At 37.3% G+C, this 22,392-nt stretch overlaps 1 protein-coding gene across 6 annotated transcripts in view; it reads right to left on the bottom strand.

Annotated features, from left to right (window-relative positions):
* The window catches only part of nedd4l (NEDD4 like E3 ubiquitin protein ligase), a 533,566-nt gene that overhangs the window by 293,325 nt on the left and 217,849 nt on the right, over nt 1–22,392 (bottom strand). For all 6 annotated transcript variants that reach the window (XM_069924007.1, XM_069924003.1, XM_069924006.1 and 3 more), the window contains one exon: nt 20,578–20,631. In XM_069924007.1, coding sequence (XP_069780108.1) covers nt 20,578–20,631 — 54 coding nt within the window. The remainder of the gene's footprint in view (nt 1–20,577; nt 20,632–22,392) is intronic.

The following is a 22,392-nucleotide window of genomic DNA, read 5'->3' as shown; positions in this document are numbered from 1 at the left end:
CAGATGAGGGATGCCCGACACCAGGGCTCTCAGCTGGAGGAGGAGGAAAGCAGAAGGAAAGGAAGTGAAGTACCAGGTGAGAAAGAAAGTCAACGGGGTGAAAGAAGAGCAACAGAAGGAGGCTCAACAGATGAGCAACAGCAACAGCAAGTGGCCAAGCAAGAAGAGACCCAACAAAGTGAGACACGCAACTCATCAGGAAAATCAGAAGAGACACAGATACAAAGAAGAGAAGAAGAAGACACAAACACAGGTGCAGACACAGAAGAAGAGGAAGTAGAAGACCAAGATCTTCACAGAGCGATAGAAGGTAAAACAGTTGGACATATTATAGATAAAGCCTTTTTTGAAGAACAAATGAGAGCATTAAAAGAATGGTTGTCATTAGAATTTAGTGCAATTAAAAGAAAAATGAAAAGAACAGAAGGTAAAATGCAAAGATTAGAGCTGGTCATGATAGAAATAGGGAAAAAAGAAGAAAATGTGGAAGAACGAGAAATGGCTGTAGAAATGGAAGTAAATGACTTAAGAGGAAAATTGGAAGAAAGTGATAAAAAAAATTAAAGAGACACAAGAGTTGTTAGCTCAAAAATTGATATGTTGGAAAATTATAGTAGGCGAAACAACATAAAAATAGTGGACCTAAAGGAAGATGAAGAAGGCACAAATATGAAATAATTTATAAAAGAATAGATCACGAAGGTCCTGGGAATGACAGAAATGCAGGAAGAAATGGAAATAGAAAGGGCACACAGATCACTAGCTCCAAAACCACAGACACATCAAAAACCAAGATCCATTTTAGTAAAATTTTTGAGATATACGACAAGAGAAAATATACTGGAGCGGGCAAGGAATAAAATTAAAGAAGACAATAAGCCATTGGAATACAAGGGTCAAAAAATATTTTTATAACCAGACATAAGTTTTGAACTCTTAAAGAAGAGGAAGGAGTTTAATACAGCAAAATCGATCCTATGGAAAAAAGGTTATAAATTCATGTTAAGACATCCAGCTGTGCTTAAAATATTTATACCTGGGGAGCAAAATAGACTGTTCTTGGATCCAGAAGAAGCTCAACAATTTGCAGAACGCTTGCAGGACAGAAGGAGAAATGAAGAGATGTAACAAGAATGAAGAATAGCAATAAAATATATATAAAGATGTAAAAACAATGTATAAGAGAAGGGAAGAAAGGAAGTAAGGGGAAAATAAAGGAGAACTTTGTTATATGTGTGTAAAAAAAAGTGTTTTCTGGGCGTGGTTGGGGGGGGAAGAGAATAATCGTCACTGCAAAATCAGTTGACGCTTGCGAGCAGATTCACAATCCAAATGGAAATGCTGTATGGTTGCCCGGCAAGGGATAAGGGGAAACTCAGAGAGTGGGGGGGGGGGGTATTTGGGGTTAAGGGAATATTGAATGTGGGAGTTGTTGGAGTATTTTATGTTTTAAATGTGTTGTCATATACTGAGTTTAAAAAGGGAAAATTGAGATATGAAAAGGGGAAAAGGGGATGGTGGTGGTGAGGAAGCGGAAATGAGGTGTAAACAGGATATGAGATGGCCATGTTGAACTATATGACTATAAATATTAATGGAATACATAACCAAATTAAACGGAAGAGGCTATTAAATTTACTGCATCAAGAAAAAATTGATATAGCATTTGTGCAGGAAACGCATTTAACTGAAGTGGAACATAATAAATTAAAGAGAGACCGGGTAGGGCACGTAGCGGCAGCATCATATAATTCAAAAGCTAGAGGTGTAGCTATATTAATTAATAAAAATGTATCAATCAAAATAGAGGAGGAAATAATAGATCCAGTAGGGAAGTATGTAATGATAAAGTGTCAGATATATTCAGAATTCTGAAATTTGCTCAATATATATGCACCTAATGAGGAGGATCAAAAGTTTATGGAAGATATTTTTTTGAAAATTGTAGATACACAAGGAAATATATTGATAGGAGGGGATTTTAACCTAAATTTGGATCCAATGTTGGACAAAAGACTTGCAAAAAGAATAACATGGTCAAATTTATGGTAAAATCAATATAGGCAATGAAACTTATGGATATATGGAGGAGACAGCACCCAAGAGAGAAGGAATACTCATATTATTCAAGTCATCATAAAACATACTCAAGGATTGATATGTTTTTGTTATCGGCCCATATTCAAGGGAGAGTTAGGAAAACAGAATATAAAGCTAGACTATTATCTGATCATTCACCCCTGTTATTAGCAATAGAACTGGAGGACATCCCACCAAGAACATATAGATGGAGGTTAAACTCCATGCTTCTTAAAAGGCAGGAATTTAGAGAGTTTATTGAATGACAAATTAAAACATATTTTGAAATAAATATGGAATCAGTGAAAGACAAATTTATATTATGGGACGCAATGAAAGCCTTCATTAGAGGACATATAAGTTATGTAACTAAGATAAAAAAGAACTACAATCGGGAAATAGAGCCGTTGGAAAGGGAGATAGAAAGTACAGAAAAGGAACGAGTATAAAGCGATGATATAACGAAAAGGAGAGAATTGGCAGACAAAAAGATAAAATACGAAACATTACAAATTTACAAAGTGGAGAAGAACATAATGAAAATAAAGCAAAAGTATTAAGAACTAGGAGAAAAGACATAAAATATTAGCCTGGCAACTTAAAACAGAACAAGCTAAAAGAACTGTATTGGCATCAAGGAAAAAGGACAAACAAATTACATATAACCCAACAGAGATTCATGAAAACTTTATGGAATTTTGTGAATTATACCAAACTGAGAACGAGGGGAAAGACAAAATAGATGAGTTCTTAGCTAAAATTGAACTGCCGAAATTACAAGAAGAGGAACAAAACAAACTGATAAAATCATTTAAAATAAATGAAGTACAGGATATATTAAAAAAGCTGTGAACAATAAAACACCTGGAGAGGATGGATTCCCAATAGAATTCTATAAAACATTTAAAGAGTTATTAATTCCTCCTCTCCTGGAAGTAACGAACCAGGTAGAAGAAACACAAAACTTGCCAAATTCATGTAAGACAGCAATAATGACAGTAATACCAAAGACGGGGAAGGATCCATTAACACTGGAATCATATAGACCAATATCTCGACTTAAAACTCAGATTATAAGATATAGCAAAATTATTAGCAAACAGATTGGCCGATTGTGTACCAAAAATAGTAAAACAAGATCAAACTGGATTTATTAAGAAAAGATGAACAGCAGATAATGTCTGTAAACTTATTAATCTAATTCATGCAGTTCAAGGAAATAAAAAACTATCAGTGGCTGTTGCTTTAGACGCAAAAAAAGCCTTTGACAAAGTAGAGTGGAACTACTTACTTAAAGTATTACCGAGGTTCAATCTACCAGAAAAATATATTAATTGGATTAAAGCATTGTATAATGGAACGTTGATGAAGGTAACAGTAAATGGATATGTATCGGACCAATTTAAATTAAGTAGGTCAACTCGACAGGGATGTCCATTATCCCCCTCACTGTTCGCTTTACCAATAGAACCATTGGCAGAACTGATAAGAACAAAAAAATAAAAGGGATAAAAATAAAGGAGGAGTATAAAATCAGCTTAACAGAATCAGAAATATCAATAAAAGAATTACATAAGAAATTGAAGGAATATGGAGAAATATCGGGGTACAAGATCAACGCAAATAAAAGTGAAGTGATGCCAATGAGTAATGCGGATTATACAGAATTTAAAAAAGAATCACCATTCAAATGGCAAACACAAGCAATCCAATACCTAGGTATCAGATTAGATAATAACTTAAGACACCTGTACAAATTAAATTATCAGTCACTAATAAAGAAATTGCAGGAAGACTTAGAACATTGGAAAGAATTACCACTAACGTTGATAGGGAGGGTAAATTGCATTAAAATGAATCATTACCAATTCCCTTAACAAAGAAATTATTTAATGAACTAAAGAGAATTATAAGCAAATTCTTGTGGAAAGGGGGGAAACCAAGGATAGCATTAGATAAATTAACAGAGAGGTATAACCAAGGTGGTTTGCAGTTACCAAACTTTAAAAATTATTATAGACCAGCACAATTAAGGCATTTATCAGATTTTTACCAGACAAGGGAAAAACCAGACTGGACTAAGATAGAATGAGATAAAATAGGGGAGAAGGTACCAGAACATATACTTTATAAGTGGGATGAAAAGCTGGTACAATTAAAAGCTCACCATAACTGCATCATTTACTCAATATATGGAAAAAGATCCTCTAAGAAAGGAAAAAAACGAGTTACCAAATTCCAAAATTACTATTGACGTAAAATCCGCTAATCCCTTTTACAATAGATAACCTTTCCTTTAAAGCAGTGGTTCCCAACCTTTTACTTTCCCCTCACATACCACTTTAAGTATTTCCTATGCCATAAGTGTTCTGTGATTAATAAGGGATTGCTGTAGGTGGAAAGAAAAAGTTTGAAAACCACTGTTTTAATCATTCCAAATTGATTCATTATGTGCACCGTTTCATAACTCCAAAGGAAATGGGCCAATGACAATTTTTCTCAAGCAAAAAATTTAAGTTACAATTGGGTCGAGAGCAATGATTCTCAACCTTCCCTTCCTACTCACATACCACCTTAAGCAATCACTTACTAATCTCAGAACACTTATGGCATAGAGAATACTTAAAGTGGTATGTAAGTGGAAAGTAAAAGGTTGGGAACCACTGCTTTAGAGAATGGGAAAGAAAAGGAATCAAAAGAATAGAAAATTGTTTTTTGAGAAATAATTTATTAACATTTGAACAGTTGAAGTACAAATATGGAATAACTCATGGTACAATGTTTGCATATCATCAATTGAAAGCTTATTTAAAGGATAAATTGGGAAACAGACTGAGGTTACCAGAAGGAAGCAGCTTTGAATATGTGATTACAGACACAATGATAATTATAAGATTTATAATGAACATGTACATTAAGCTGGAAGATAAGGAAAATGATGAAATAAGCTAAACCCAAACAAAAATGGGAAAAGGATTTAAACATAAAGATAAAAAATGAAACATGGGAAAAGTTATGCTCTGGAACTATGAAGTATATAATAAACACAAGGTTACGCATGATGCAGTATAATTGGTTACACAGGTTATATATCACACCCCAAAAGTTAAAAAAAATGGGATCCAACATTATCAGATAGATGTTTTCTCTGTAAGAAGGAAATGCGAACAACAGTACATGCAATTTGGGCATGTAAGAAAGTGAAAATGTTTTGGGAAGATCTAAATCAGATATTAAATAAAATCACAAAAAATAACATACCAAAAATCCAGAAATCTTTCTTCTAAGTAATATATGAAGTAAGGAATTAGGCCTCAAATTGGATAAAACGCAAAAAAGATTTCTTATGATGGCCTTAGCAATAGCAAAAAAAAAATGTATAATGTCAACTTGGAAAATGGAAGAGAGCCTGAGAATACAGCAATGGTACATGGAAATGAATAAATGTATTCCATTGGAAAAAGTAACATATAATTTATAAAATAAAGTCACATTATTTGAACAAATTTGGGAAACATACATGGCTTGCCTCGGACCTCCACCCCCTAAAATGATAAGAAGACAAAACGACTTGATCCAGTGTGTAAGAGCAGATGACACATTTTTTTTTTGTTTATTCTTCATTGTGTGATGACATTGTTTAATGGTTTTATTGTATTGTATATGTTGAATATTTATTGGTTTTGGAGAGGGGTGGGAAGGGGGGAGGGAAGGTGGGGGTAAAGGGAGAAAATGCCATATTTTGGTTGATATGGTTCACAGTGTGAAAAATAAAAAGTATTTTTTAAAAAAACCATCAACCACTAGCACTTTCCTCAACAGTGGTGAAGTGTTTTGAAAGGCTGGTGATGAAACATATCAGCTCCTGTCTGCGTGGTGACATGGATACATTCCAGTTCACCTACTGTAGTAACAGGTCGACAACGAATGTCATCTCATTGGCTAGACACAAACCCCTGGAACACCTGGACTGCAAAAATGCATATATCAGGATGCTCTTTATCTACCACAGTTCTGCATTTAACACCATCATCTTCACAAAACTGATCAGCAAACTCCAAGACCTGGGAGTTAATACCCCACAGTGTAATTGGATCATGGATTTCCTCACCTCCAGACCACAATCGATGATTGTTAAGAACTTCTCCACAATCTCCATCAGTACTAGAGCACCACAGGGTTGTCTTCTTAGTCCCTGCTCTATTCACTTTATACCTTCGACTGTGTGGCTCGATACAAGAATATACCATCTACAAATTTGCTGACGATACTAAATGGTGCATTAACAACAGCCTTGCACTCAATGTCACCAAAACTAAAGAGCTGATTGTTGACTTCAGGAAAGGAAGGCCAGTGGTATATAATCCAGTATCATTGGGGGATCAGAGGTGGAGAGGGTGAGTAGGTTTAAGTTCTTGGGAGTCACTATCTTGGAGGATCTTTCCTGGTCCCAACATACTAATGACATCCTGAAGAAAGCACGTCAGCACCTCTACTTCCTCAGAAGTTTGCAGAGGTTTGGTATGACATCAGAAACCCTAGCAAATTTCTACAGAGATGTGGTAGAATGTGAGGTGACCAGCTGCATCATGGTCTAGTATGGAAATACCAATACCCCTGAGTGTAAAGCCCTCCAGAAGGTAGTGGACACAGCCCAGGACATCACAAGCAAAACCCTCCCACCTTCTGAACACATCTACAGAGAACGCTGCTGTCGGAGAGCAGCAACAATCATCAAAGAACCTCTCCACCCAGAACATACTCTGTTCTCACTGCTTCCATCAGGAAAGAGGTATCGGTGCCACAAGACTCGCACCACCCAGTTCAGGAACAGCTGCTATCCCTCCTCCATCAGACTCAACAACAAACTCAATCAGACTCATCTAAGAACTCTTATTTCTACACTTTATTGATTTCCATTTTGTTCTCACTGTATTGCAGAGTTTGTTTACAGTTCTTTGTTTACATGTTTTATGCTGTGAACAGTTTATCTTTTGCACTACCAATTAGTGGTAATCCTGCCATGCCTGCAGGAAAAAGGAATCTCAGGGTTGAATGTGATGTCATGTATGTACAGGTGCACAATCCTTTATCTGGAACCCTTGGGGGTTCCGAATTTCAGATTTTTCCGGATTTCGGAAAGCCAGATTTAAGCCCACCCGAATTGTGCTGCCATATCCACCCCCAACTCGCACTGCTGGTCTCACTCCATCACCCACCTGAGTTGCATTGCCGGTCTCTTGCCTGCCCGACTCGCACTGCCAGTCCCTCACCCGCCTGACTCACACTGCTGGTTTCTCTCCCTTGCCCGCCCGACTTGCGCTGCCGGTCTCTTCCACTTGCCCACCTGACTCGTGCTGCCGTCTCTCTCCCCACTTGCCGGATTTTGGAGCTTTCCGGATTTTAGATTTCCGGGTGAAGGATTGTGTACCTGCATTCTGACAATAAATCCAAAATCTAACTGACAAAAGGCAAAGGAGGAAAAACCCAACACCCAACCCCAACCAACCAATTTTCCCTTGCAACCGCTGCAATCGTGTCTGCCTGTCCCGCATCGGACTGGTCAGCCACAAACGAGCCTGCAGCTGACGTGGACTTTTTACCCCCTCCATAAATCTTCGTCCGCGAAGCCAAGCCAAAGAAGAAAGAAGAACAATTCATGACACAGCGAGTACGTGATGCTCTTATAATTTTTTTTTAAGTTTTCACGTTAAAATATATGTAATTTGCATCTGCCATGAGACACTTGAACATGTTTGCACAGAGCTCCAAGAGGCAATTGATTAGATCATCCTGCATTAGATCATGGTTGATACGCTCCAGAACTCCATTATTCCACCTTGCTCCATATCGGCTGAAACAGATATCATGAAAATACCCAATGATTTCAAAAGTTTGATGATACAACCACAAACTGAAAGCTACTTCTCAGCAGGTCAAAAAGGACATGTGAATAGGGAAATATGAATCAAGCTTTCAGGTCAATTGATCTGAAAACTAGTTGTTCATGTCCTAATATCATCCTGCTGAGTTTGAATTGTGTCCTCAATGGGAAACAGCTTTTGCAGAGCTGAGGTACCCACCTTGGAGGAAGGATGGGTCAGTAAGTTTGCAGATGATATGAAGGCTGGAGGAGTTCTGGATGGAGCTGAAGATTGAAGTAGGTTATAAGATGAAATGCAGAGTTGGGCAGAGAAGTGGCAGATAAAATTCAATCTGGATAAGTGTGAGGTGATGTATTTTGGAATGACAAACCTGAAGGCTGAGTGCAGGGTTAATGGTCAGTTACTTAAATAGATGAACAGAGGGACGTTGGCGTCCAAATCCACGCATCCCTCAAGGTCACCGCATAGGTTGAAAGGATAATTAAGAAGGCATATGGGATGCTGGGCTTCATTAATGGGGGGGATTAAGTTCAAGAGTAGAGAGGGCATGTTGCAACTCTACAAATCTCTGGTGTGACCACCCTTACTGAATATTGTGTTCAACACATTAAAGGAAGGATCTGGAAGCTATGGAGAGGGTTCAGAGGAGATTTACCTGGACATTGCCTAGATTGAAAAATAAGTCTTGAGAGGCAAGGTTAGCAGAAGTGGAACTTAATAGAGGTCTACAAGATTATGAGAGGGTGGTCAGACAACACTTGTTTTCCTGGGCAGGAATAGCAAATACCAGAAGACAGTTTACAAAGTGAAGGGAGGGAAGTTTAGGGGAGACATCGGCGGTAAGTTTTTTTTTACATAAAGAGTTGTGAGTGCCTGGAATGCCTTGCTAGGGATGGTGGTGGAGGCTGAAACTTTAGGAGAATTTAAGAGACTCTTACACAGGCACATGGATGGGAAAAAAATAGGTTACTAGGTAGGGAAGGTTTAGTACTTTTTTGAAGGAATATATGGGTTGGCACAACATCGAGGGCCAAAGGGCCTGTACTGTGCAGTAGTGTTTTATGTTCTAAAATTAAGGTGGTTCTACAAATGAAAGCTGCTCAAGTCTCTGCAGAGGTGAAATTATTACTTTATCACTACATTGCACCCCTTGAGATATTTGTCGTATCAATATTATTTGTTATTTGCATCTTGTTCACTAGATTTTGGTAAATTGCCAGCATGCACAAAAAATTACTTCTCCAGACAGCTTCTTTGGCTATCAGTCATCAAAGAACTTTCATTACCTGAAGCCACTTTCAGGTGGAATCGCCTGGAGAATGCAGCTCCAAATCAGGCTGCAAGTGTCTGTGAAGAGACGTTCAGGTGGCAGCGCTGAAGGAGGTGTTCTGCCATCTGAAAGGTCTGAAGCAGGGAGTGAGGCCACAGAGCAAAAGCTGGCAGGGGCAGCAGTCTGACAGCCCCCTCCCCGCTGCCTGACAGCTCACTTCCCTGCTGCCTGACGTTCCCTCCCCGCTGCCTGACAGCCCCCTCCTCGCTGCCAGAAGCCCCTCCCCCGGTGCAGGACTGTAATGCTGGGGTGGCCTGCGAGGGAGTACAGGGCTGGGGCAGCTGGTGGTGGGGGGGGGGGACGACATTGCAGGGCTGGGGTGGCCGACAGGGGAGAACGGGGCTGAGGCGGCTGGCGGGGGAGACCGTCCCCAAGAATCCTGATTTATTGAAAGCTCTCACCTTTTAAATTTAGCAGGATTTTGTGTTCTGGCATAAGCCCCGTAGTCCCCTGCTGGCCACCCCAGGCCCATAGTCCCCCGCCGGCGGGCTGTCAGGCAGCGGGGAGGGTAGGTTTCGGCAGCGGGGCTGTCAGCGGGTCTCCAGCTGACTGTCAACAGCCTGCCCACTGCTAGGCACCTGAAAGCTGCTAGCAGCTTTGCCTGACCTGCTTTCAAGGATTCTTGGAGCAGAATATTATGCCTACTGGAGAAAGGTTAGGTACGTAAACCTCCTGGCCAGGTTCTCCATTTTCAGGTGGCCACCCGACAGCCACATAGGCTGCTTTACTGTCGGGTATTGTTACCACCTGAAAGTGGCTTAAGATTCAAAATAGATGATCTTATTAAAATGTAACGATCATTGCTTTACTCACTTTTAGTAACTTAATTACTATATAATCTGCAAAACTAATAACGGAACTCATCTTTTTTTTAAAAATCCAAGTCATAATTCTTCTGGTCAGAGGCTAAGGTCAAGTTTAGATTCTTGGAGTGCTTGACTTACCACAGTGAACCACAGAGCACTCTTTGCGTCCTGCCTCCTTAAATTCCTAGCCCTTGTTACAATGTCAGAAAGGATTAGATCCATGCTGATTTTTAATAATTAAGTGGGGAATCGAAATGAATGGGTTTCTGGGAGTTTCTGCAGAAAATCTATAGAAAATTGCTAATGACCTCCTTATAAAATTTATTAGCGCGGTCATCTTTTACACGTCCTAGTATGATCAGTCAACAAAAATCTGAGGGTTCAAAAGAGATGTTAACTACATTTCAAATTGTCATTTGACTCTGTGAAAATGTTGAATATGACCTAAAATATCATGTCCACATTTGAACCCAAATAAATGCACAGACATGGTGAATAAAACTTAGCGTTTCATCCTGGCCATAATTTCTAACGTAACCAAGTTTAAGAAAATACCAAGTTAAGACAGTAAAAATTACTTTCACTGACACTAGATCAAAGAACTAAAAGAAGCAAAATTTAAAAATCTGAATGCTCACTCCAATCTCTCAGTATTTCCATGACACGTGCTAGTTTATGTACACTTGTTTTGACTTGCCTAGGTAGCTACAGCAAGAATTTCAATGCATCTGTACATTTTGCTTATATATTGACAAGATGCTCTCATGCATACACAACTTCACTTAGAACAGGTTTATATGCTGCTCCTACTGCAAAATACCGATTAGCTCAATTCATGATGAGTAAATACCTTCATCCACTTGTTGCTGGTACCGCAGATATTGCACTCAAAAATGTTACTGCCTGCCCACTGCTAGGCACCTGAAAGCTGCTAGCAGCTTTGCCTGAGCTGCTTTCAAGGATTCTTGGAGCAGAATATTATACCTACTGGAGAAAGGTTAGGTACGTAAACCTCCTGGCCAGGTTTTCCATTTTCAGGTGGGGTGGCCATTAATGGGAATTACTTTCCCTTGAAGCATCAGCACAGGATTATACCGCTGTGGATGAGCAAAGAGATGGCAGCAAAAATATTAAAATTGTTCAAAATTGCAGAAGTTAACCTTCTGTATTTGCAGCAGAAAAACATTAGAAGTCTAAATTTACATAAAGCAATTGCAGTGCTTAACGAGAATCCATTTTCCAATGAATTTGTACCTTGCCGATTCCAGTTAATTGGCAATTCACTGACATCTCCATTGTGCAAGCATTGCCTGGTCATTAAATATTGGTTATTAAGAGGGTTGAATTTAAAATTAGCTATGATTTATTACTTACTTACCGTATACAAGCTCAGTTACTAAAACCTAAATCTAAATATTATGTCCATGGGGATAAGGTTGGTAAGCTTCTAGTGAGCCAAATTGAAAGCCAGATTTCTGAACAGCTTATTGCTGAGATCTGCGCAGCTGATGGTAAAATCACAAGCAATTATGTTGAAAAATGATACTTTTTAATCAGTTTTATTCTAAATTATATAGTTCTGAACTTGCTCAAGATCGAACTTCAATATGCAATTTTTTAGACAATCCCTTCAGTCTCCTCAATCAATAAAGTTAAATTGGAGCAGCCTATCTTACAGCAGGAGATAGCGGTGGATATTAATTCTTTACAGTCCTGGAATAGATGGTTTCCCAGCAGAGTTTTATAAATCCTTCTCTTATTTATTGACACCTTATTTGAATTCTGTTTTTACTATATCTTTAAATAATAGACAATTGCTTCAAACCTTTTTTGAAGCTACTGTTTCTCTTATTCTTAAGAAGAATAAGGATCCGTTAGACCAATTTCTCTCTTAAATTTTATCCAAGATCTTAGCTTCGAGACTACAAAATATAATGCCTCTCATTATCTGAGTTCCAGACTGGATTTGTCAAAGGACAATATACACAATTCAATGTTCGTCAACTTTTAGGTATTATTTATTCCACTATCTCATCTTCTGAATGTATTATTTCTCTCGATACTAAAAAAAAGCATTTGATAGGATTGAGTGGAAATTCAACCTAGGTTCCAAATTTGTTAATTGGATTAAATTAATATATTTATCCCCCTACAGCTTCATTTTTTTAAAATTCAATTAAATCTAAACCTCAAACTATTTCGGGGAACCAAACAGGGTTGTCCTCTAAGTCCACTCTTATTTAATTTGGCTTTGGAGCCACTAGCATTGGCTTTTCAGCAATCAGCTAATATTTTAGGAATCTCTAGAGCTGGAATTATCCATAAAGTATCTCTTTCTGATGATGATCTTTTACTATATGTATCCAATCCTAACCGTTCCATTCCTAGGATCTTATCACTTCTTAATGAATTTGGTCAATTGTCAGGTTACACAGTGAATTTGCAGAAGAGTGAATTATTCTCTTTGGATTCTTCCCACTCTTTTGATTCTTCAATCCCTTTTAAAATTGTTAAAAATCAATTTAATTGTTACTAGAAAGATTACTAACTTGTTTAAGGAAAATTTTCTTACTTTATTGAATCATGTTAAGAAATCCTTATCTCAATGGTCTCCACTTTCAATGACGTTAATAGGGAGGATTAATATTATTAAGATGAATAACTTCCTTAAGTCGTTGTAGGTTTTTCAGGCTGTCCCAGTATTTGGTCCTCAATCTTTTTTTGATTCATTAGACTCAATTATTTCCTCTTTTAAATGGAAAAATAGCGTCCCTGTTTGAAGAAAAAAAATTCCTTTAAAATACTAAGAGAAGTGGGTATTGGCATTACCCAATTTGAAACTTTATTGCTGGGCAGTGAACATTAGATATATCATTATTTGGATACATCATAATGAATATTCAAGTACCTCAGGATGGATTGACTTAGAGATTAAATCTATTAAAAGATACTTTCTTATCTCAATACTTGAAGCATATTTGCCTTTTTCACTCTCCAAACTAACTGAAAATTTGGTAGTTAGACATAATTTGTGTATTTGGATCCAATTTAGAAAGCACTTTGGTTATCATAGATTTTTATTAATTAGTCCAATTTTATGTAATTCCTTTTTTTTAAACAAATGTTGGATATATTCAATGGGCTTCTATATAGACTGGGATCTTGCCTCCTTTGAGTAATTATCTGCCTATTTTAAATTAGCTAATCAACATTTCTTTCGCTATTTACAGATTAGGAGTTTCCTCAACCCCTTAACCTTGAGGTTCCCCCAAGACTTAGATTTTAATCTTAACTGGGAAGTATATAATTTTAGACATCAGAAAGGACTGCTTTCTGCCCTTTATGAACTATGCTTAAGATTTAGCGATAGTTCTTTATCAAATATTAATAAAGTTTTGGAACAACTCTTTGCTGAAGATACATGGGAGTCTATTTTGAAAGATGTACATTCATCCTCTCTCTGTGCTAGGCATTCCTTATTACAATTTAAAGTAGTTCATTGGGCCCGCTGTTCCAAAGTTCAATTAGCTAAATTTTTCCCCAATGTATCCTCTAAATGTGTTAAGTGTCCAGCTCAGGAAAGTACTTTATATATGTTCTGGCAATGTATCTCCCTTTGCAACTGCTGGAAAGAGGTATTTACTACATGATCTTTAATTCTTGATATAAATCTCTCTCTGAGCCCTTTAATTGCTATTTTTGGAATGAGTGGACCAATGGACTTAATTTTGACTCTACCTCAATCCCATGTAGTTGCTTTTGCTTCCCTGTTTGCTGGACATCTCATTTTGCTGCAGTAGAAAGATTTTTATCCCTCCCACGCAAGGATTTGATGGCATCCTTCTCACGGGAGAAAATTAGATGCTCAACTACTACATTTTTTAAAAATTCTTTTTGGGGTTTTTTTTTCCAATTATTTTCAAAATTTATAGACCAATTATTTTTGCTCTTTATTAATTTTTTTTTCTTTTTCTTCATTTTTCAACTATTAGATTTGAAATTAGTAGTTGAGGCCTGGGTATGGTTATAATCGCACAGAATAATAGATGGGGGTTAGAAATTATATTAGTTATAGTGATTTTTTTCTTTTCCTTTTTTATTGACATATGGATCATATGGTTTACATATTAATTTTCTTTTACCTGAACTTTATATCATATGTATCTAAGTATTGGACGTTATTATTTTCTAGATTATAAAAGAAAAATGAAATATGTTACTGTTTTTGAGCTACCTTTCTTATTAGTGGTGATTATATTACTTTCCCTTGAAACATCAGCTCAAGTCCGAAATGTTGATTATGTATCTTTGACACATAAAGGAGACTGTTTGACCTGTTGAGCTTCTCCAGCACCTTATGTTTTTACTTCAACTATGGTGTCTACAGAATTTTGTGATTTACTTCAAGATTATGATACTGTGGTTGATTAAAGAGATGGCAGTAAAAATATCAAAATAGTTCAATATTGCAGAATTCAACCTTCTGTATTTAAAGCAGAAACAAAACAACATTATAAGACTAAATTAATATAAAAGAATTGAAGTGCTTAATAAGAATCCATCGTTGCTAATCCAGTTAATTGGTGATTCACTGACATCTCTACTGTGGAAGCATTGCATGGTAGTTAAATATTGGTTATTTTACTCCTCACAAATCCTGATTACAAGAAAATATGAAGAACCTGTAAATGAGGTACTAAATAATTGTTTTTATTAATTTCCTCTCAGGAAGATATTTATTCATCCTGCATCATTGTTCAATTCCTCCAAGCAATTTCCAAAATCTCATGAACAATAATTGATCCAGCAACAGGATCATTTGTCCAATGCAAATACACTGGGACAATTTTGAATATGGCTGACTGAGAACTGAAAAAATTGTGTTACCCTTTCTCATGCCTGAAACATAGGTTATATATCTTTATCTCCTATGGATGCTGCAGCATTTCTGTGTTTTCAATACAATCACTGACCACGTCGGCAGACCAGTGAGAGGCTTTGAGACTGAAGAACACACATGTGGGAGCTGCTGTGACTCAAGGAGAGGAACCTACACAGTCTGTGGACTACTGGTGACTGTGGTCAAGGGTCTTGCACCAGGCTGCGGACTGCTGGAGACTGGCACAAAATTGCCTGAAGGGGTACCGGGTATCAGAAACGAGATGCAAGAGGGTGCCAAGGGCTTCCCGATTGCGTCAAAGGTTTAGATCAGAAACTCAAGTTGCTGATGGTTTGGACTGAAGGCTATATGGCTGTGGAGTCTGCGGGAGTGCTGCAGGTGAATCCATGGATACTCAGTGACTCTGGAGGGGGGAAATCTCATTTGCTTCTCATTCTCTGACTGTAAAGGGGCACCGGGGAATTTCTGCTGATGTTTGCCTGCTGTTGAAGTAAAAACACATTGTTAGAAAAACTCAGCAGGTCAAAGAGTGCATTTTTATGTAACAAAGATACAGATAAGGCCCACCAACGGCTATACTTTGTGAGGAGCTTGAGGAGATTCAGTATGCCACTGAAGACTCTCATAAACTTCTACAGGTGTACAGTGGAGAGCATTTTGGCTGGTTGCATCACTGCGTGATATGGAGGCACCAACTCTCAGGACAAGAATAAACTTCAGAGGGTTGTTAACTTGGCCTACGACATCACAGGCACCAGACCTACACCATCGAGGACATCTACATGAAGCAGAGTCTTAAAAAAGTAGCCTCTATCCTCAAAGACCCCCACCATCCAGGTCATGCCCTCTTCACTCTGCTACCATCGGGGTCAAGGTGCAGAAGCCTAAAGCCCTCAGCAGCACAAGGACAGCTTCTTCCCCACTGCCATCAGATTCCTGAATAATCAATGAACCAAAGACATTGCCTTACTTTTCATGCACAATTATTTTTATTTTTTATGGTAATGAGACCATGGTTTATGGTTATAATATGAATGTTTGCCCCATGACGCTGACGCAAAAACACCAAATTTCATGACTTGTTCATGACCATAAATCCTGATTCTGATATATAACTAATGTTTCAGGCTTGAGCCCTACATTAAGGAATGAAAAAATGTTGTTAGGCGACCAAACATAATGGTTGGGGGGGGAGGCTGGAGGTCATAGGTGGATAAGGTAACAAGGGCACGCAAGCTAGCAAGAGGGAAGTGGGTGGAGAGCTGTAGGAAAGATGACAAAGGAAAAGGGAACGGAGAGTAGGCTTGCAGAAACCAGGGAAGTCGAGGTCAATATCATGTAGTTGGTGAGTGCCTGGATGGAAAATTAAGTATTTCTCCTCCAAATAACGGGTGGGCCAATACGTTTTATACAGCAAAACAAAGTAAGAGGGGAAAAAGCAAAGAATGCTATCCACAGTATGCCTGTAGAAGTTTCCAAGAGTCTTCGGTGACATATCAAATCTCCTTAGAAACCTCACAAAGTACAGCCATTGGCCATCCTTATTCATGATGAATCAACATGGAGGCTCCAGGACAGATCCTTGGAGATGTTGACACCCAGGAATTGGGTGAGCCCTCGATAAGGACTGGGTCGTGTTCCCCTGACTTCCTCCTGAAGTCCACCATCATCTCCTTTGTTTTGCTGACATTGAGTGCAAGGTTGTTGTCATTACACCATTCAATGAGAAGATCTCTCTCCCTCCTGTACGCTTCCTCATTGCCGTTTGTGATTTTGCTGACAACTGTGGTGTCATCGACAAATTTGTTGATGGCATTGGAATGGTGCCTGGTCATACAGTCATGGGTGTATAATGAGTAGAGCAGTGGGCTAAACGTGCATCCTTGGGGTGCGCCTGTGTTGATAATCAGTGAGGAGGAGACGTTGTTTCCAATTTGTACTAATTGACTGTTTCCAATTTGTATGTACTAAGAGGGTAGTCCCTGGGATGAGCAACAGCAACAGCTGAGACTGTTTTATTTGTACAGAGATATTATAAAAACGATGCAGGGAATGGATAGAGTAGATGGCAGGAATCTGTTCCTTGGTCGATAAATAAAGGGCACAGGAATAAAATAAAAGGGAACAGAATTAAGAACAGAGTGAAATTGTTATATGCAATACATGATGTCATCTGGAATGCAATGCGGCTTTGAAAATGGGATTTACCACATTACATATTTCCTTGTAACACAAGGGGAGGTCATTTCAGGCTGTCAGATTTCTGCCAGCCCCTAAGGCAACAGAGAAAAGCTTAGGAAATGTCAAGCAAGTTGCTGTGGTCGAGAGCTTTATGAACGCGATAAGCCGAATTACCTTCCCCTGTGATGTGACCATTCTATGAGTCTATGTTACTTCCAGAATTAAACTACAAATGTTTTGAAACAGAAGCAGAGATGATTCTTCTCATAAAATATCAAATCAAAAAGTCATAATCATTTTGCCTTCAGAACTATTTAATGTAATGTCAGAGCAACTTAATGTATTAGGGTTAAAGTGATTTAAACATCTCACAAAGAAATACCCAAAAGTGCCAGAGTAATTCAGCAAGTCACACAGTTTTCTTTATGGTAAAGAAATATGACCTTCACTTCAGGCCTGAACATATGAAGGGCTCAGGCACAAAATGTTGGTTATGTATCCTTCTTCCAGCACTTGTCTACATTAAAGCTACAATCACAGCATCAGCAGACTCTCTTGTTTAACTCTCACAAAGAAATGAAAACTTGGTTTTAACATTCTTAAGAAAATAGTACATGTTTGAAATTTTGTCTAGACATGACAGCTGGAATTGTATCTAGCTATTCAAAAGAAAAAGTCTTGTTCAATTTTTATGATGTTAAGTATAATTAATGTAAATAAATATATTGAACTAAACTGTACCTAACATTTATAATATTTGAAATACAATCTTGACAAAGTTCTGTCCACCTTTTCTTATCAATTTTCTTATCCTCCCATTTCTGCCTAGATTTATGTATTCCCTCTTTAATAGTGGCTGCTGGTAATAAAAGATATATTGCAGAATTAAATCTGTTAGTATAATCTCTCCTAATCAGAACCTCCAACTTACTACAAGCCAGTAAGTACATTGTTGGACCTAATTTTTCCAGCAAATATCCTCTCAATTGAAGAGAGCAAAAAAGTGTATTTTGAATAATTCCATATTTATTTCTTAACTGTTGAAATGACATCAATTGACCTTGTACATAATAATTTTGTACATTTATAATACCATTGTGAAACCAGATATTCAAAAATTGGTTATCTTTAGTAAAAGGTATAAGATTATTTTCAATCAAAGGTATTTTAGGTGATATACTTCCTTTTGTTCCTATTTCATTATTTACCTTGTTCCAAATGGTAATCAAAAGCTTAAGCAAAGGTGCCTCTTCACACTAGTTATTAACTTTGAAATCCATTTATAAATAATGTCCGCTGCTGATATCTCTCCTATTTTCTCCATCTCTATTTTGACCCAAGCTGGTTTTCCTCATCCCTCAAATAAAGAAGTAAGAAATCTCAATTGAGCTACTTGATAATATTTCTTAAAGTTAGGAAGTTGCAAACCTCCCAATTCATATTTCCATGTTAATTTTTCTATAGATACTCTTGACATTTTACCTTTCCAAATAAATTTTCTTATATCTTCATTTAATTCTTGAAAAAACTTTTGCAGTAACCATATGGGTAGAGTTTGAAAAAGATATTGTATCCACAGAAAGATTTTCATCAATTTACCCTCCCTACTAATGTTGTTGGTAAAGTCATTCATTTTTTTCAAATCTTCTTCAACATTTTTAAGCAATGGTAAATAATCAGTTTGTATAAGTTATTTAAATTACTATCTATCCAAATCCCTAAATATTTAATTGTCTCCTTTGGCCATTGAAATTGAGTATTTCTTCGACAAAGTGTAAGGGGCAGAATTTCACTTTTATCCCAATTTACTTTGTGTCCTGAAATCTTACTTTATTCTTCCAAATTTAAATGTAATTTACATTAGGTCTCTGGTTCAGCCAAATAAATCAAAACATAATCTGCAAATAAACTAATTTTATACACCTCATCACCAACCTTGAACCCCTCATTCAACTTTGATACAAACTTAAAGCCTGTATATGCAAAGTTTAGGAATAAATATGTAAAAATATACTTCCAGCTCTTAAGATCTGCAATAAATCTTCTTCCTTAAAGTTGTTTAATATAAATACTGTAAGATCCCAGAGTGTGAACTAATCCTTTGAGCAATCCAGATTAATATCTTTTCTTTATACTTTCTTTCTTTATTTTTTTTTATATAACTTTATATTGTATCTATTATTAAAACTTTTATAGTGGGTGGTAAGAGAGGGGGAGGGTGGACAAGGGGAGGGATTAATACCTTGTAATCACTGCATTTTTAAAATTTAATTAAGTATTGACTCTGCACAATATCTACTTAAATAGATGGAAAATTAAAAAAATATATGTTCAACAAAAATAAAAGTCTTCAGCTGATGTCAGTGATCGACCTCTTCTACACTGCACTTCAGGGAACTGAACCAGAATTTTTGAACTGCTATAAAATACATTGAATGCATTTCCCTGTTTTACACAAAGAGTTACTGAGTTCAACCTTAAAAGTAGATGAATATTTTGGATTTCTGTTTTGTGCTCATTCTAAACTTAATTTAGCCTGCTGCTAAATGAATTGGCTGCCAATTCATCTTGATGACAACATTGTTGCTGGATACCAGAAATCTAGCCATAATAAATCCAATTGATATTAATAAAAGCAAGGTCCATTCCATGAAGAATACTAAATCTTCATGAATACCCTTTTCCAAGATCAGTAAATATCTCACAAGCTAGTTGCTCGCCATAATATTCAGGCCATTCATAAAGATTTCTGATAGCTTTCAGAACCATAGAGCACTACAGCACAAAAACAGGCCTTTTAACCTAGCTAGTCCATGCTGAACTAACTTTCAATCTTGTCCCATCAACCTGATGCATTGGCCTCCCAAACACTGCCATCCTGTACCTACCCAAATTTCTCTTAAATGTTGAAATTGAATATGCAATCCAACACTTCTACTGATATTCACATATTCATACCCCTCTGAGTGAAGATCCCCTTAATGCTCCCCTTAAACATTTCATCTTTCATTCTTAACCCATGCCCCTAATTCTTGCTTCACCCAATCTCAGTGTAAAAATGTCTACTTGCATTTACCCCAACTATATCCCTCAAAATTTCCCCTCAATCTCCAACACTGCAGGGAATGAAGTCCGAACCTATTCAATCTTTCTCTGTAACTCATCTCCCAAAGTCCCAACAACTATTGTATTCAGTTCCTCCCCCAGCTTCGTTCCCCTTTCAAATATGTAATTTTATCTTAGCACCTTAGTTTTAAAAAAGGGTTCAAACCTGAAATGTTAACATTTCCTCTCATTCCTCCAGCAATACTTCGTCTGCTTATTATTCCCAGTAAAGGTAACTATTCTTTATAAACTCAACCAAGTTAGGAGAAAATATTTTTACTTGTTACTCACCAGGCGGTTTTCATCAAATACTTCAAACAGCAGCCTGTGATTCTGCGGATTGACCTGCAATTTATGCAATTAAAATTACTGCTGGGATTGCATCACAAACATGAGAATTTTTCTCACCTGCATAGCATTATCAATATGAACTTAAATCTTAACACTTTCAGAATAATAAATTTTCCTGGCATGGATAAGTTGATTTCTGAAATATGGCCTCCACTTATTTCAACAGAACTGAATCTTCATGATGCGGAGAAAATGTTGGTCATTACTATACATTAGCAGAGGTGATCAATAACAAATTTTTCCCTTTTTTTTCTGAGAAAGCTCTCCTAAAATTCCAAATTGAAAACAGCAAAAGTGACTTGGAATAAGATGATTATTCAAGCTTCTACGAATACTGACAGCATTGGCAAAACTTGTATCTCAGATCAGTAATCAAAAACTTCATTTTTTGATTCTCAGTAAGGATTACCAGCTGAAACATGCATTTTTCTCTTTTCACTCATGATCTCAGGGAAAAGGCCAGAACAGAATTGGGAAATAAGCACAAGAAGCCATTCAATGCAAGTGTCGATTCAAAAGATGTTCATTTTATTTTGCTTTGCACACCACTGTAGTGGCAGTGGTGAAGAGCTACTGTCAAGAGTAAAAAAAAAATCAGTCGACATAGTACTGCAAGACCACAAACATGGTGTTACAATCAAGCCAAAGTGCAGAGTATTATGTCTCATAAGACTTAAGGGCAGGAAAATAAAATGTATTTTTTTATATTTTCGAGATACAGCATGCTGACAGGCTCTTCCAACCCATGAGCCTGTGCAGCCCAAATACACACATGATTCTAATTGCTGACTCACCCATAAGTCTTTGGAAGGCGAAAGGAAACTGGAGCACTCGGAGAAAACCCACACAGACACAGGAAGAACATATAAACTCCTTACGTACAGTGCAGGATTTGATCCCAGACTGATGTCACTATTAGCGCGTTGTGTCAATCACTACACATTTGCTGATCTTTCAGTTTTCAGTACTGGTAAGTCTAGAATGTCTCTGGATGGATGTACTGTAATTTAGGCCATGGTTTCAATATTTCGGTAACTTTTTCAAAACTCAAAACTATTTTTCCCTTGCATCAATGCAACTCACACACATGCTCACAAACCTGCAATCAACTGAATTTTTACATTTGTACACAGCACACTTGTTCATTGGTTCTAATTATAATAAAATTATCTGACAACTTTCAGAACACATTCTTCGTAACTGGCTTTTATTTCCTGGCTCTGCAGAAGAATAATGAGGAGTTACTGAAATATCACACTGAAGTTCAAAATCAACAAATTGGGAATTGGAAAAAGTCAAACAGAGGCCTCTAGTTTGGAGTCAGTGAAAAATACTAATATCGTCCAATATGGACTTTTACTTTTGGAAAATTGCCACTTAATGCTGTTTCAAATTGCTCAGCAAATGGCTACTTTGTGCCGTTAAGAGAAGAGGGGTTCTTCACAAGATGTTATTCCACTGATTCAATCTGTTGCAAAAATACACTTGATCTATTCTCTTGAATATGCCTCATCTATTCTCTAGGTGGCATGGTTAGCGCCACGCTGTTACAGCGCCAGTGATCAGGACTGGAGTTTGAATCCCAAGCTGTCTGTAAGGAGCTTGCATTCCTCCCCGTGTCTGCATGGTTTCCTCCCACCATTCAAAATGGGTTGTAGATCAATTGGGTGTAATTGGGAGGTATGGGCTTGTGAGCCAAAAGGGCCTGTTATGTCTAAATTTATTCCAAAAAAAAAATGTGTGCATCAATCCAAA

This window comes from Narcine bancroftii, chromosome 3, assembly GCF_036971445.1.
Source record: "Narcine bancroftii isolate sNarBan1 chromosome 3, sNarBan1.hap1, whole genome shotgun sequence".
Taxonomy (NCBI): Eukaryota; Metazoa; Chordata; class Chondrichthyes; order Torpediniformes; family Narcinidae; genus Narcine; species Narcine bancroftii.
This window is presented reverse-complemented; position numbering and strand designations above follow the sequence as displayed.